The 17,256-nt window shown below is 41.7% G+C and overlaps 1 protein-coding gene across 1 annotated transcript in view; it reads left to right on the top strand.

Annotated features, from left to right (window-relative positions):
- Nucleotides 1-17,256, top strand: part of LOC132391725 (beta-centractin-like) — a 43,915-nt gene that overhangs the window by 13,403 nt on the left and 13,256 nt on the right. The window contains exons 2-5 of the mRNA XM_059965287.1: nucleotides 4,409-4,473; nucleotides 8,273-8,348; nucleotides 10,397-10,522; nucleotides 11,654-11,778. Coding sequence (XP_059821270.1) covers nucleotides 4,409-4,473; nucleotides 8,273-8,348; nucleotides 10,397-10,522; nucleotides 11,654-11,778 — 392 coding nt within the window. The remainder of the gene's footprint in view (nucleotides 1-4,408; nucleotides 4,474-8,272; nucleotides 8,349-10,396; nucleotides 10,523-11,653; nucleotides 11,779-17,256) is intronic.

Here is a 17,256-nt window from a genome sequence, read left to right as displayed (position 1 = left end):
ACGTGCACTTTTGACTTTTCCTTGAATTGGGCTCTTTTTTATTTTCATTACTAACCCTATATTTGGATTACGATTCATAAAGTTCAGTAATTTATTTGCATATAGTGTGCTGTCTGATATTTTGCATTGTGGGTTTGTAACTGGGCAGTACATTACATATCATCCACACAAACATGATTTCTGTTTGGCGGGGCCAAAGGCTGTTTTCCCCTAGACGAACATGAGCTGGGTGAGCCTGAGGGTTACAGTTATATAGGTCCCTTTTTAGCTCTTTAGGTCCCTGGTCAGACACCACTTGGAGTACTGTGCTCATTTCTGGTCACCTCACTACAGGAAGGATGTGGAAGCTATAGAAAGGGTGCAGAGGAGGTTTACAAGGATGTTGTCTGGATTGGGGAACATGCCTTACGAGAATAGGTCGAGTGAACTTGGCCTTTTCTCCTTGGAGCGATGGACGATGAGAAATAACCTGATAGAGGTATATAAGGTAATGAGAGGCATTGATCATGTGGATAGAGGCTTTTACCCAGGGCTGAAATGGCTAACACGAGAGGGCACAGTTTTAAGGTGCTTGGAAGTAGGTGCAGAGGAGATGTTGGGTAAGTTTTTAATGCAGAGAGTGGTGAGTGCGTGGAATGGACTGCCAGCGATGGTGGTGGAGGTGGATACAATAGGGTCTTTTAAGAGACTCCTGGATAAGCACATGGAGCTTAGAAAAATAGAGGGCTATGGGTAACCCTAGGTGATTTCTAAAGTAATGTTCAGCACAGCATTGTGGGCTGAAGGACCTGTATTGTGCTGTAGTTTTACTATGTTTCTATATTGTAAAGTTTGAAGAAGCCTGTGGTTGAGTCAAAAGCAAGGAATTTTTGATTGCTTTGTATAAAGGATATTGACACTATCCAGAGCGTGCAATAAAAAGGGTGTTAGTCCAATTCTTAGAACCCTTTGTTTACGGTTTGGTGAAAGCTTTTGGTTGCAAGTTTCAAATCACTTTTTGGTTTTGCAGATTAGTCTCCTGGCTCTTTAGATTAAACAGGACCCGGAACTATTGGATAACAAACGGGCTTATTTCATGTGTTGTGTAGTACACGTCACCCCACTCCCAGGTTACACCGGAATTCTGTTTCTGTGATCTGTTGTAACCTGAGCAGTTTGCAAGTCAGAATAAAGCCACCCAGCAATTATGGGCAGCACAATAAGCATAGTGATTACTATAACCACACCAATTCCCTCCTTCTGTGAAGAGTTTGCATGTTCTCCCCGTGCCCATGTGGGTTTCTGCCAGGTGCCTCAGTTTCTTTCCACATCCATAAATGTATGGTTAGTAGGTTAATTGGTCACATGGGTGTAATATATTGGTATGGGACTCATTGAACCACAAGAGCCTGTTACCCTGCTGTACGTCTAAATAAAAAAAAATAAGTTTAATGGAACCAAATAACCAAGGGAAAGTGTAATTAAACCCGGTGTTTATCTCAGCCATTTGGATGTTTTTGCAGTATGCAATGAAATTGCTTTGAGTTGAATTCTCTCACAGCAGAAGATGCCTGCAGCTCTAGAGCAGTCAACAAATCCATCCATCACTCTCCCAAAGTTCTGTTTGTATGTATGGGCTGTACATAAATTAAACATTTGTAACTTGGGGCGATTCTGTCCGTTCACAAAATAATTGGATATTGGTTGATAGCGGTGCTTATTAAGTAAATTATTTATACAGGAAAGAAAGGTTAGCTTTATTTGTCACAAGTACTGGCCAAACATAGGCCAAACACAGGGTCCGAGTCCATAGGACACTCAAGGCTGCTATGCAGGATGACTCGATTGTTAAGAAGACATATGGTGCATTGGCCTTCATCAATCTTAGGACTGAGTTTAAGAGCTGAGAGGTAATGTTAAAGCTATATAGGACCCTGGTCAGACTCCACTTGGAGTACTGTGCTCAATTCTGGTCACTTCACTATAGGAAGGGTGTGGAAACCATAGACAAGATGCAATGCAGATTTGCATGGATGTTGCCTGGATTGGGGAGCATGCCTTATGAGAATAGGTTGAATGAATACGGCCTTTTCTCCTTGGAGCGATGGACGATGAGAGATGACCAGATAGAGGTGTTACAAGATAATGAGAGGCATTGATCGTGTGGATAGTCAGAGGCTTTTTTCCCACGGCGAGAAAAGCTAGCACGAGAGGGCATAGTTTTAAGGTGCTTGGAAGTAGGTACAGAGGATATGTCAGGGGTAAGTTTTTTACGCAGAGTGGTGAGTGCGTGGAATGGACTGCCAGCGGCTGTGGTGGAGGTGGAAACGATAGAGTCTTTTAAGAGATTTCTGGATGGCTACAGGGAGCTTAGAAAAATAGAGGGCTATGGGTAAAGCCTAGGTAGTTCTAAGGTAGGGACATGCTCGGCACAGCTTTGTGGGCCGAAGGGCCTGTATTGTGCTGTATGTTTCTATGTAACATACAGTGAAGTGCATTGTTTTCATCAATGACCAGCAGCAGCATAGCCTGCAGACTGCTCACTAACCCTAACCATGTGTCTTTTTGGATTGTGGGAGGAAACTCCTACTGTTAAGACCTTGAAATATAGGAGCAGAATCAGGCAATTTGGCAAACAGTAGTCGGAGTTGAACCCTGATCGTGATCTCTGGTACTGCAAAGTGATGCACTAGCTGTAACTACTGCGCTATTGGGTGTTGGTGATGTAGAAAATAAATTTGTGGTGTCGCAGATATGAAAACAAGTGTTAAAGCCATTGGGGGTGGGGAAATTGTAGTTCAATCAAAATAATTGTAAGAATTATTTTGAAGTGGAAGAGTGTTCCCACGATGCAGCTAGGACATACTTTTTGGGCACAAATCTGTAGGGGTCCAAGTTTAGTTCCTTGTCTGTGTTGAGCTTCTTGGCCTTGGCTAACATAAATCAAAGTTCAAAGAAAATTTACGGTACATAAATGTCACCATATACAACCCTGAGATTTATTTTCTTGTGAGCATACTCAATAAATCTATAGAATAATAACCAAAAGAGAATTAATGAAAGACTCCCCAACTTGGGCGTTCGACCAGAGTGCAGAAGACAACAAACTGTATAAATACAAAATAAAGAAAGAATAATGATAGATAGATAGATAGATAGATAGATAAACAAACAAACAAACAAACAAACAAACAAGCAAGCAAGCAATAAATATTTAGAACATGAGATGAAGAATCCTTGAAAGTGAGTCCATTGGTTGTGGTGACATTTCAATGGTGGGCAAGTGAAGTTATCCCTTTTGATTTTAGAGCCTAATGGTTATGGGGCAGTAACTTTTCTTGAGCCTGGTGCTGAAGTCCTGAGGCTCCTGTACCTTCTTTCTGATGGCAGCAGTGAGAAGAGAGCATGTCCTGGGTTATGTGGGTCCCTGATGATGGATGCTGTTTTTCTGCGACAGCATTTTATGTAGATGTGCTCAGCGTTTGGGAGGGCTTTACCCATAATGGACTGGGCCATATCCACTACTTTAATTGGATTTTCCATTCAAAGGCATTGGTGTTTCCATACCAGACTGTGATGCAGCCAGTCAGTGCACTCCCCATTACACTTCAGAAGTTTGTTAAAGTTTTAGATGTCATGCCAAGTCTCTGCAAACTCAGAGGCGCTGCCATGTTTCTTTATTAATTGCGTTTACATACTGAGCCCAGGACAGGCAGGTACCACATACTATTGAAGTGAAAGGTTAAAGATCTCCCTGATAATGTTTCACCATTCCTGCGTCAAATAAAGCTAAAGTCATAAAGAAGCTAGATTTTACTTATTCAAGTTTGGTATTTGTTGCTTCCAAACTGAAAAGATCTAGGAGGCCTTTTTCAGAGTGAGTCTGGAGTCAGATATAAGCCAGCAGATTATAGAAGTGAATGAGGAGTAATCAGTAACCTTTTCTGTTTTTGATCATTGTACGCTAGCTGGTCTAGAAAGTACCTTGAAGGGTATGACAAAAACCATATTGGGATAGTTCTGTTCTGCCTGAGGTCCAACAATCTGCTGACACTTACTGTCTGGTCTTGCTTGTGATGAAAGGCCATTTGTTTCTGTCACTGGTGAATGGATGTCAGTGTAAAATGTTGGTAAACCGAAAGGTTCCTGAGAAGGGGATGTGGGAAATACTTTTTGATCCTGTTGCATAGAAGGGTGTTGAAAACAATCACAAGGGAATTGGATAGGCAGTTAAGGAAAATTATTTGCAGGGTTAGAGGGGATCACGCAGGAGAATGACCTGGTTGAATTTCTGTCCTGGGAGCCAGTACGAACTGGATGGGCTGAATAAGTATTCTGCAATAATAATGCTCTGGTTCATTGATATTTTATGCATTGTTAGCATTTACTGGTTTGTGACATGCTTTTGTTCTGTTCTTTATCTCTCTAGGGCTCTGGTGTTGTCAAAGCTGGATTTGCTGGTGATCAGATACCAAAATACTGTTTCCCCAATTAGTAAGTATTTGTGTACAGCTGGGTCACTGGAAATAGTGGCTGTATGGAGATAATTTTTGTCAAGATGTGAGTTAAAATGAAAGGTGCTAGTTTTTGCATGATCTCAGGTAGAATGAGTGCATAGGAATAGACATGTCTGGAGCAACTAGTGACTTGTTGAGAACTTTAATAAATCCACAAAATCATTTGCTGTAATCAGATGAGCTGAGGTCAGTAAATGATTATGTGGAATGTTCTGGGGGACTGGGAAATTGCAAATGTCACTCCACTCTTTAAGAAGGGAAGGTGGCAGAAGAAAATAAATTATAGGCCAGTTAGCCTGACTTCAGTGCTTGGGAAGATGTTGGAGTCCATCATTAAGGATGTGGTTTCAGGATACTTGAAGGCACATGGTGAAATAGACCTAAGTCGTCATGATTTCCTAAAGGGGAAAATCCTCTTGACAAATTTATTGAAATTCTTTGAGGAAATAACAGGCAGGATAGACAAAGAAGAGACAGTGGATGTCGTTTACTTGAATTTTCAGAAGGATTTTGACAAGGTGCCATACATGAGGCTACTTAACAAGATAGTTAAGCATGGTATTAAAGAAAAGAATCTAGCATGGATTAAAGATTGGCTAACAGGCAGAATGCAAAGAATGAGAATAAAAGGGGCTTTTTCCATTGATTGGTGAGTAGTAGTGTTCCACAGGGATTGGTGTTGGGCCTGCTTCTTTTTACATTATATGCCACTGATTTGGATGAATGAATTGATGGTTTTGTGATCAAGTTCGCAGATGATACAAAGATAGGTTGAGAGACAGGGAGTCTGCAGAAGGACTTTGACAGATTGAGAGAATGGGCAAAGATGTGGCAGATGGAATATACAAATAAGAACGTGGAATATTTTCTAAATGGGGAGCAAGTTCAAAAAACAATCAAAGGTACACAGTTCTGGTGTAGGATTCCCTCAAGGTTAACTTGCAGGTTGACTTGGTGGTGTGGAAGGCAAATGCAATGTTACCATTCATTTTGAGAGGACTAGAGTATAAAAGCAAGGATATAATGCTGAGGCTTTATAAGGCATTAGTTAGACCACACTTGGAGTATCGTGAGCAGTTTTGAGCCCCTTATCTAAGAAAATACATGTTGCCATTGGAGAGTGTCCAGAGGATATTTACGATAATGTTTCCAGGAGTGAAAGGGTGAATGTATGAGGAGCTTTTGATGGCTCTAAGCCTAACCTCACTGGAGTTTAGAAGAATGAGGGGGGGATCTCTTTGAAACCTATCGAATATTAAAAGGCCTAAATAGAGTGAATGTGGAGAGGATTTTTCTGATAGTGAGGGACTCTAGGATCAGAGGGCATAGCCTCAATATGAGATCAAAGGACATCCATTTAGGACAGAGTTGAGGAGGAATTTCTTTCAAGATTCAAAGTATATTATTATCGTAGTATGTATATGGGATACAATCCTGAGATTTATCCTCCTGTAGGCAGCAGTGAAACAAAGAAACATCATGGAGCCTCTTCAAAGAAAACGTCAAGCACCCAACACGCGCAAATGGCAAAAAGCGAGCGAATAATGCACAGAATATTAAACATCAAACCGCAGAGTCCTTGAAACGGTCTAGGTGTGTTCAGTTTAGTGCAGTGTCATTCTTTGACTGCAGGCCACAGAGCCAGTCTGTGCTGAAGTTCCCCAATCAAATTGTACAAAATAGCAAAAAAAGGATTAAGCAGAAAAGTATTTAACATGGGAACCACCGAGTCCTCCAAAAACCAGGCCCGCAACCACGAGATGGAATCAATAAACCTTGCAGAATGGGACCCAAAACTCCTGAACACCCACTTGCCTTCCACACTTGTCCCCGTCAATTTCAATCTTCCTCAACAGTTTAATCAGTGAGGACTAATAGAGCACTCTGCCATTAGAGGGGAACAAGAGATGGGTTGAAGGGCCTCCTATATCTTATGGTTTAATGGACAGAATTCACCTTTGTTATAGTAGAAAAAATGGGTGTAGTGGTATGTACATGTGGTCCTTTTGCTTATAAGACAAACATAGGAGCTGAAGTAGGCCATTTGACCCACTGAGTCTTCAACACCATTTGATTATGGCTGATTTATTATCCCTTTCAACCCCATTTTCCTGCCTTCTCCTCAAAAACTTTGACACCTTTACTAATCAAGAACCTATCAACCACCACTTTAAATATACCCAGTAACTTGACCTCCATAGCCATTTGTGGCAATGAATTCTACAGATTCATCTAAAGAATGAAGAATTCGTCTAAAGAAATTCTTTCTTATCTCAGTTCTAAAGGTACATCCTTTTATTCCTAGGCTGTGCCCTCTGGTCCTTGACTGTCGCTATTCCCAACTTCTCTCTATCTTGGCCCTTCATTATTTGGTATGCTTCAATGAGATCACCTTCATTCTTCTAAATTCCAGCGAGTACTAACGCAGAACCATTAAGTGCTTCTGATATGTTAACCTTTCATTCCCAGGATGATTCTTGTAAACCTGCTCTGGACCCTTTTCAATGTCAACATATCCTTTCTTAGATAAGGGATCCAAAGCTGCAACAGATCTGGTCTGACCAGTGGCTCATAAATCCTCAGCATTACATCTTTGCTTTTATATACTAGTCCTTTCAAAATGAATGCTAACATTACATTTATATTCCTACCACCTCAACATGCAAGTTAACTTTTAGAGAATCCTGCACTAAGTCCCTTTACATTTCCAATTTCTGAATTCATCCTCATTTAGAAAACAGTTCACACCTTTATTCCTTCTACCGAAGTGTATAATCATATACTTCCCACTTCTTTGCCATTCTGCTAATCTGTCCAAGTCGTAGGGCAGACTTCTAAAGTGCTTCTAAAACACTACCTGTCCCTCCACCTAGTTTTGCATCATCCACAACCTTAGCCACAAAGCCACGGGCACTATGGTAGCATAGCAGTTAGTGCAACACTATTACAGCTTGGGATTGAGTTCAATTCCAGCACTGTCTGTATGTCCACCCCATGGAACACATGGGATTTCGCCTGGTGCTCCAGTTTCCTCCCACAGTCCTATGACGTACCGGGTAGTTTAATTGGTCATTATAAATTGTCCTATGATTAGGTTAATGTTAAATTGGGGTCATCGGGGTTGCTGGGGCAGTGCAGCTTCAAGGGCCAGGAGGGCCTACTCTGCACTGTATCATTAAATAATAAATAAAATAATTTCCATCATCCAGATCATTAACATATAATGTGAAAAGTAGCGGATCCTACAGCAACCCCTAAAGAACACCATTAGTCAGATCGAGTTAAAAACAAGGTTTGGTCCCATTTCAAATGGATGAAGTCGGTGGCTAGGGACAATGTTTGTGATGGACCGAGGACTATGGATTGTTTGCAGGGCCAGAGGGGTAAAGAATTGTGTTTTTTTTAATGATGTTAAAGGTAAAGAAGGTGATACTACTTTCAGACAGCATCATAAGCTACTCACAATATCTGCTAATGTGAGGGTCTGTTAGTCGGCAGGGTATTGGGAATGCATTAAGGGAAGAATTATAGAGAAAATGGGTGAGAAACAGCTGATAATACAGTTGTGGTGAGAGTGGCTGGTGGGCACTGGACCATCTCAGAAATGTAGATACAAGCCAGGCAACTTTGGGCCAGTAAGATCATTTACACTTTGTAAAAGTCTCAAGCTTGGCTTGAGTTTGCCTTGTGAATGAATATAACAGCACTGCCTTACTAGAAAACACAGGACTTTCTCTTCCTTCTAACTTTTCAAAAATGCTTCTGTTTCATTACAGTGTTGGTCGTCCAAAGCACATTCGGGTGATGGCAGGAGCATTGGAAGGTGATCTCTTCATTGGGCCCAAGGCTGAGGTATTGTGTTGTTCTCAACACCATTTGTTGATTAAAATCATCTTCCTTTGTCAAAACAAATTCAGTGACATGGAAAAGTATCGAGGCTTAAAGTTTGTGTCCTGAAGTATGAAAGTTTGCAGGTGATCATCAGTTTGTTGTTTGTTTTCAACGTAAGATATATCATGCTGATATATCTTAATTGTTGACACTTCTTGCCTCTCTCGTTTGGTGAGTGAAAATTCACTAAACAACATAGGAGCAGCACAGCAGGGTAGGTTATCGCCTAGCGTAACAGTATTGCAACATGGGCAATCCTGGTTCAATTCCACTGCTGTCAGTAAGGAGTTTTTACATTCTCCCCACAGAGAGTTCTTCAGACTGAAGCGTCGCTTCAGACCTCAGCTTCGAAACAGCGAACTGTTTGTTAGTCAACCTTCTCACTATGGAAGGGGTGACATCTCTCTCTCCCTTGCTAAAGAGAGAGAGAGAGAGCGCCTGTGGCATGTCGAAGTGTTGGGTGAACAATAGTTTTTGTTAGGCTGCAGATCATAGCCTCTCTTTGGGGGCTTTACTATTGCTTGCTTAGTGGGTGGTGGGCGCTGATGCTTCCTGCTGGAACAAGTTGAGGGGGAGGGAGGAGGGTCGATGCTTTGCTGCTGCTTGTGCATGGGAGGGAGGATGGAGGCTTTGGGGTTCTAATGTTTTTCTGTCATTCGTTCTTTGTTTTTTTTCTATTTCATGGATATTTGCAAAGAGTAAGAATTTCAGGTTTTATACTGTATGCATTCTATGATATTAAATGGAACCATTGAGCATTTGACCTTGTGGGTTTCCTTTCTGTGATCTTGTTTCCTCCCATATTCTAAAGACATATGGGAATAATGGGTTTACTGGTCACATTGGTGTAATTAGGCAGCATGGACTTGTTCAATTGGAAGGGCCTTTTATCATGTTAAATCTCAAAATATAATAAAGCTGGGGTTGGTGTTATGAGCTCTTTGAGCTTCTTTTGCAATTCATTTATCATGGAGGGGATAACCTTATGAAAGCAAGGTGAACTTTTTCTACTCATCTTGTTCTTATAAGTGGATCAAAAATCAGTCCTTCATTTTTAAGCCAATGATATAATTTAAAATTAGAGCTGGCTTGTTGATAAGGATATCCTTAGCAAAGAAAAACATTCCTTATGTTCTTTTCCAACTTCTTTGATCATCTTAATCAGGAGTTTCCAACTTTTCTTATGCTATGGACCCTTATCATTATCCAAGGAGTCCATGAGCCCAGGTTGGGAACCCCCGTCTTAAATATTTGATATGCAAGTATGGTGTAGGTGTGTGCTGGTCACTGGACGTTCTTGCAAGTCACACTGCTTTCTGAGGATGTATGAGATTGTTTATATTGTTAGCTGGTTATTTGCTTTCCCAACTTTTCCTGGAGGTTTATTGGCTTTGATCAGAGGGAGGAATGGTGGAAACTGCATTCAGACCTCTGCTGTGAGGAACTATCCAAGGCTCATTCAGCACCACTTCCTTGGCTGTACGTTATACTGTTGGCAGAACAGTATTTACTAAACTGCCCAGTGGAAACTTCACATGCGCATTGGCTGATAACTAAAATCAGCCTTGGTGCTCCAGACTAGGACTTCCTGTGTCTTGCTGAGTTAGCCCATCTGTGAGAAGTTATGACGGTGCCCCTTTTTGTTCAAGTAATTACCTCTGTAATCCATATTATGAGGACAGTGTTGAACTCTGCAGAAGTCAATAAGTACTTTGCATATGGATGACCACAAGCAAAATAATAAATCACCTGGGGGAAATCATTAGGGATGGGATTTTTTTTCCAATAAGAACAGTTAGGAAGATGGTTCTCCACTCTGAAAAGACAATTATTCCTCTTTCCACAGATGCTGCCTGAGCTTCTGAGTGTTTGCAGTGTTTTCTGTTTTATTTCAAATTTCCAACATCTGCAGTTATTTTTTAAATTTTCATTGAATAATTCAATAATGTGTTTATTCATGTGGAATATTGTTCTACTTGCCCTCATTTGTCTTTTCCCTCTGACTGTAGGAACACCGAGGATTGCTCTCAATTCGTTATCCCATGGAACATGGCATTGTGCAAGACTGGAATGACATGGAGCGAATTTGGCAGTATGTTTATGGCAAAGACCAACTACAGACCTTCTCTGAGGAAGTGAGATAATTTCTCTGTTCTGCAAAAGCACATTTCTTTTTCTTCAACAGCACACACTAAATTCTGTAAGATCTCCGCAAGTCAGGCAGCATCTATGGAAATAAATAAACAGTCGACATTTCAGGCCGAGACCCTTCTTCAGGACTGGAAAGGAAGGGTGGAAGTGCCAGAATAAAAAGGTGGGGAGAGGGGAAGGAGCCTGGCTAGAAGGTGATGGGTAAAGCCAAGTGGCTGGGAAAGGTAAAGGGTGGTATAGGAAGATAGGAGAGGAGAGTGGGCCATAGGAGAAAAGGAAGGGACCTTAGGGGAAGTGAGTGGGGTCAGACGTAGAGTGAAGCTCTCTCTGCACCAAACCTTCACACTGACTCTGGGTCAGACACAGGCAAGTGAGTAGAGATAAAAGGCCAGTGTGGAGAATAGAAGAAGAGGAGAGGGAGGAGGGAAAATTTTCTTCCCTTTCTTATGCTATCGTTAAACACACAGAGTAATTTTCTTAATGGAAGTCCCACTTGTTCATTGTGTTCAGCTTGCTGACCATTAGACACCTAATTCAAAATGTTGATCAGAGGGGAACTGGATGTCTACCAAATAAATAGTAATTATTTACAGTGCATAACTGTAATGACTTGACCCAATAGATCTATGCTGGTGTTTACACTACATGTGAACTTAAACAGGAGGCAATCGCAGGTCTATGTAGGAAGATCAAAGGGATGGGAGTAAACTCATTACTGGGACTATTAAAGCTAGCAAGGATATGGTCAAAATGCCTCCAATATAGTAGGATTTTTTTTAAACTTCAGAAGACATTATCAATACTCTACTTGCTGGTCACTGATATAGAATAAACCTCTGTAAACACTGATGCAACATACCATTCCAGTTCAGGCTCAAGCTAGTGTAAAGTTCCGTCTACACTTCCTTTTCCAAACTTTCAGGGATGTAATATATTGTCACTGCTACTTGCTACATGTATGTCTCAGTGAGGCTTTGCACCATTGTCTGCATGGACTTCTACCATGATTGTCTTAAATACATATCATGTAGAGCATTTAATTAGCCCTGAGCATTGCTATAATTCCCTATATGTTGTAAATAATCCAGAACAATGCTGATTCATTTGTTTTGCAGCATCCAGTGCTCCTGACAGAAGCTCCACTAAATCCAAGCAAAAACCGGGAGCGGGCTGCGGAAGTGTTTTTTGAGTCATTTAACGTTCCGGCGCTTTTCATTTCAATGCAAGCTGTTCTAAGTCTGTAAGTCATAGTGTAAATGTCAGTTTCTTTCACCATGAGTCTTTGATGACATTGAGTCTTCAAACGTTTTATAGTTTGGAGTTTTGAGTAACAAAGCAATGACTATAAAGAAATACAAATGAACAAATTTGTACAAGCAGTAAACACTTTCATATCTTTGTCTTGTTTCGCTCTTGTGAAATAGCTGTCACCTGAACTATTCTAGCAGGGCAAAAGGAATGCAGATTGATTTGCAGTTCAGACATTGTTCCGTAACCTTCCCGATCACTCCTCCACCCTAAGACAGCAGAGGATATTTGTGGAGCTTTTAACTCGGTACAGATCAGGGCTTCTAGAAGAAATGGCTGGCATTGGTTATAATTATCTAAAATTATTTAGATATGGAGAATGTTCCATTAGATTGGAATATGATTCCTCAATCCAGATAGAAAATGGAAGACTGTAAGCCTTCCATTTAAGATCTGAAATGGAAGAAAGGGGATGTTAAAGACATTATAGCAAGATATTTGTGAAACTTGAGTTTTGAATTGAAAATTTTGGCTCTGTGAAAGAGAAATACAGTCTGACTAATCTTGGAATTCTTTGAAGTAATGTGATCTGTATATATAGAAAACTGGAGGATGTATCATGTGCAAATTTCCAATAAACGTTAAATTAAGTGCTGCATCAGGCTAATGTGTAGAGAATCAAAATGTGTGGTATGGGAAGTAACATGTATTTCTACAGATAGAAGATTGGCTAGCTGACAGGAAATCGAGACTAGTCAGCAAATGGTCTTTTATTGATTGGCAAAATATACAGAGTGGAGTGCCTTGGGTATTGCTGCTGGGCTTCAACTTTTTCCTGATTTGTTTCAATGACTTGGATGAAAGCACCAAAGGAAAGATTTGTGGATGACACAAAGTAAGTTGGAAAATGAAAAGAACAGAGGGATTCTTTAAAGGGATTTAGATAAGTGAGTTGGCCAAGTCCTGGCAAATGAATTACAGTGTGGAGGAAAAAATGAACTGTCCATTTTGGCAGGGAAAAATGACAAATAATCCAAGTGGTAAAAGATTACAGAGCTCTTACAGAGAGATTACAGAACTCAGAGTAAAAAGAAAACTAAAAAATGTTTATTGCAAGCGAAGTTGAATGCAAAGGTATAATATGCTTCATTTATACATGGCTTAGGTGAATCTGGGCACCGTGTACATTAAGACTCTCCTTGTTAAAGGCTTATTAGATTAATACCTGTAGTGACCAGTTCGCCTAATGAGGATTTGGACCTTAGAATCATTGAGTCATACAGCACAAAATCGGTTCTTTGGCCCGCTACATTCATGCTGACATTATTGTCTAGCTGTAATAATCCCATTTGCCTGCATTAAATCCTTATCCATTTATGCGCTGTCTGTTCAAGTGTCTGTACCCTGTGGAAAAGTACATGTCTGTATTCCAAACTGAACTTCCTGGATGACTGCAACCTCAGAGTGGAAAGGGAGTTAGCCCCCGGGCAGGGTGTGATTGGTACATATGGGGTGGGGAAGGCTTCCTCCAGTGAATTCCTGCTCTTGACAAAATGCTTGGAGCCCTGTCTTGTCCATAACAAGCATCCTCTTTTGTCAGAGCGGCAAGCACAGGAAATCATGACAACATCAAATCACTGGCACTAAATTAAATATATTGTCCCACTGAGGGACTGCAAAGCTGTCCACACCATCTTGTGGCTGGATTAACCTGCTTTGTTAACTTCAGCAACCTGGCCCTAAAACCACATCAACAGGGACATTGCAGAAAGACATTTGGCATTGAAGCATTCGATTATACTTCCAATCTAGCTTTTGAAGATGGCACCTTACAACCTGTCAACTCCCAGCCTATAAGAGCTGCAAAACATCCAGAGCATATGGCCTGCTTTGGTGGCTGCTGTAATTGGTACCTTATAAAGGGACTCATTGTGCCTGACAAGAAGAATTTGTTATTGTTGTTTCTCCTCTCCAAGCCTTATGGTGCATCGGGTGAAAACCGTGCCTTTTCTTTAGCATTTTATCTGAGTTGCTAGCTCGATACTCAACCCGGCGTGGATGGAAAGCATGCAAGGAGCCACCTGGATTCGAACCCGAGACAGCTCGACTCGAAGTCTGGTGCTGATGCCACTACACCACCGACTGGCTTACATGAAGAATTGGGGCAAATTTATTTAAAACGACCAGTTGATCGAGGGGCATCAGGTGTTTCTCAATTGGAAGTCGCATCTTTTCTCAACGGCAGAGTAATATCTCCAAAGGCAACTGAATTAAGACGTCTTGATCCTAAAGAGCAGCTAATAACTTGGGGGATTGCAGGAGGCCACCTGTAAGTGCTTCAATTTAATATCAGATAATATACACAGACTCCTGCATACATTGGTATTCTCCATCTTCCTGTACGTATGCGAGACATGGACCCTCACAGCAGAGCTACAGAGGAAGATACAGGCATTGGAAATGAGATGCTATCACAACATCTTGGGTATCTCATACTTGGACCACATCACAAACAAGCAGGTCAGCAAGACCATCCAACACAACATTGGCCCTCATGAAGACCTTCTCACAACAGTGAAGAGAAGAAAGCTCAGATGATACGGCCACATAACAAGATCCAGTGGCCTTGCAAAGACCATTCTACAAGGAACTGTGGAGGGGAAAAGAAGGAGGAGCAGACAGAGGAAAAAATTGATGGACAACATTAGGGAACGGACAGGGAAGACATTTGTGGTGACCCAGGCTCTGGCACACAACCACGACAGATGGAACAGACTGGTGTAAAGCTTGTCATGACCGTGCCCAGACGACTCCACCAGGAGTTAAGGGCGCAAGGAAGAAAGGAATTATACACAGTATATAACCTGAAATTCTTGCTCTTCACAGAAGATGTCCTTGAAACAAGAAACCCCAAAGAATTAATGATAGTAATATCAGATCCCCAGAGCCCCCCCCCCCCACCCCCTTCCAGGCACAGGCAGCCACAGAGGCATCGACCCTTCCCCTTCCTCTCCCTTCACTTGCACCAGCTGAAGTACCACATGCCCACCATGCAAATTTATAGTACATAACCCAGCACCTTAGTATCTCAGACAGGCTGCTTCTCACTAGCAAGGGGGAAAGAGATCACTCCCGCAACAACGAGAGTGGAAGACCAGCAGCTCGCTGCTTTGATGTTAATCTTCAGCACCACTCCTCCAAGTCCCTCTGACTCAGGGACCGACAGGCTCTCACCCTCCATCAAGAGAGAGAAAGAGAGAGAGCTCGGTACAAAAACCCACCACTTGTGGAGAACTGTAGTTTGAGCTGTAGCTGTAGATCACAGGCTGTGACAAAATCCCAGCTACCTTGAAAAGAAAGACATATAAAAGAAATAGTAAGCAGTTCCATGGACAATCTGGGAGAAGTTGCCTGGGTCTACTAAAACGCTGTCTTCACATAATCCACTTATTGGAGGATAAGGAAGCTAATGTCAGAATCCTTTCTTCCCCCTCTGCCATCCTCCCCTGACTTCATTCATCGGGCAGAACAGTGTTCACGTGCCTGAGACCAGGCTCTTGAAGTGGACTCAATTCAGAGTTCTCTCAGGGAACGGATTGCCAGGTAGACAGGACAATTCAAAGGTGCTCAAAGCCGCCTTGAAGAAATTTCCATTGGCTCCTGGGAATCTCAGGCACAGGATTGCCTAAATGGGGAAAGACATTTTGGGATGGCATTGAGAATTTTGAAACGACACATCAGAGGGCTCACTCTAAATGGTAGTAGGAGCAGACCTCCTCACAAAACTACTCATACTCACCATCAGTCGACACTTGCCCCATCTGCAGTTCCCACATCATCCTCATTAGCCACCTCACAACCCACAAATCCAGTATGGAAGCAAATCCCTTGATCCACCAAAACAATTTGCCTGACAAGATAATCAGATCAGCTATGATAATAAATGGCAGAGCAGGTCTGAATGTGTTGCTTCTGCTAGTGAGTGTGAGTGTGTGTGTGTGTGTGTGTTTGTCTTTGTCTTTACTGGGATCTTTCTGGTTTAGCAGATTAGTACTGTTGTGGACTCTGTTCCTGAGGGCTAGACTCATAAGAATCCCAGATTTCTGGATGAGTTGGGATCCTATCACACCAGTGGGGAAACTTAAATTCAAGTATTTAAACAAATTTGTTATGAAAAAGAAATCTGGTTAGGTTAGGTTGCATCTGGAGCATTGCATTCATTTCTGGTCACATCATTATAGGAAGGATGTGGAGGCTTTGGAGAGGGCAAAGAAGATGTTTATGTGGGTGCTGCCTGGGTAAGAGGGCATGTGTTATGAGGGGAGGTTGAACAAGCTTTGATTGTTTTCTCTGGAATAGCAGAGGCTGAGGGGAGACCCAACAGAAGTTTATAAGATTATGAGAGGCATAGTTAGAGTAGACAGCCAGTATGTTTTTTCCCAGGATCCAAATGTCTAATACTAGAGGGCATGCATTTAAGGTAAGTGGGGGAGGAGTTCAAAGGAGATGGGGCAAGTCATTTTTCCACACTTCTACATGATTGGAATGTGTTGCCAGGAGTGATAATGGAGGCAAATATGCTAGAGGGATTTAAGAGCCTCTTACATAGTCAGATAAATGTGTAGAGAATAGAGGGATGTTCCAAAGGGGTCTGTGTTGGGACCGATTGTTTTTACATTATATGTCAATGACTTTGATAAGGGAATTGATGGCTATGTTGCAAAGTTTGCAGACAATATGAGTATGGGTGGAGGGGCAGGTGGTTTTGAGGAGGTATGGAGGCTACAGAAGGAATCAGACATATTAGGAAACTGGGCAAAGAAATAGCAAATGGAATACAATGTTAGGAAGCATATGGTCATGCACTTTGCTAGAAGAAATGAAAGAGTTGACTATTTTCTAAATGGAGAGAAAATATAGAAAGTTAAAGTGCAAAGGGACTTGGGAGTTCTAGTGCAGGATTCCCTAAAGGTTACTTTGCAGGTTGAGTCTGTGGTGAGAAAGGCAAATGCAATGTTAGCATTCATTTCAAGAGGACTAGAATAGAAAAACAAGGATATAATGTTAAGACTATAAAGCACTGGTAAGGCCTCTCTTGGAGTATTGAGAGCAGTTTTGGTCTCCTTATCTTAGAAAGGGTGTGCTGAAACTGGAGAGAGTTCAAAAGAGGTTCACAAAAATTTTTCCAATGTCTTGGCACATGAAGAGCGTTTGATGGTTCTGGGCCTGTACTCACTGGAATTCAGAAGAATGAGAGGTGACCTCATTGAAACTATGGAATGGTGAAAGGCCTTGGTAGAGTGGATGTGGAGAGGATATTTGCTCTGGTGGAATAGTCCAAGACCAGAGGAACAGAATAGAGGGACATCCTATTAGAGGGACATCCTATTAGAATGGTGATGAAGAGAAATTTCTTTAGCCAGAGAGTGATGAATCTGTGGAATTCGCTCTCACAGGCAGCTGTGCGGGC

Source organism: Hypanus sabinus, chromosome 1 (genome assembly GCF_030144855.1).
Source record: "Hypanus sabinus isolate sHypSab1 chromosome 1, sHypSab1.hap1, whole genome shotgun sequence".
Classification (NCBI taxonomy): Eukaryota; Metazoa; Chordata; class Chondrichthyes; order Myliobatiformes; family Dasyatidae; genus Hypanus; species Hypanus sabinus.
This window is presented reverse-complemented; position numbering and strand designations above follow the sequence as displayed.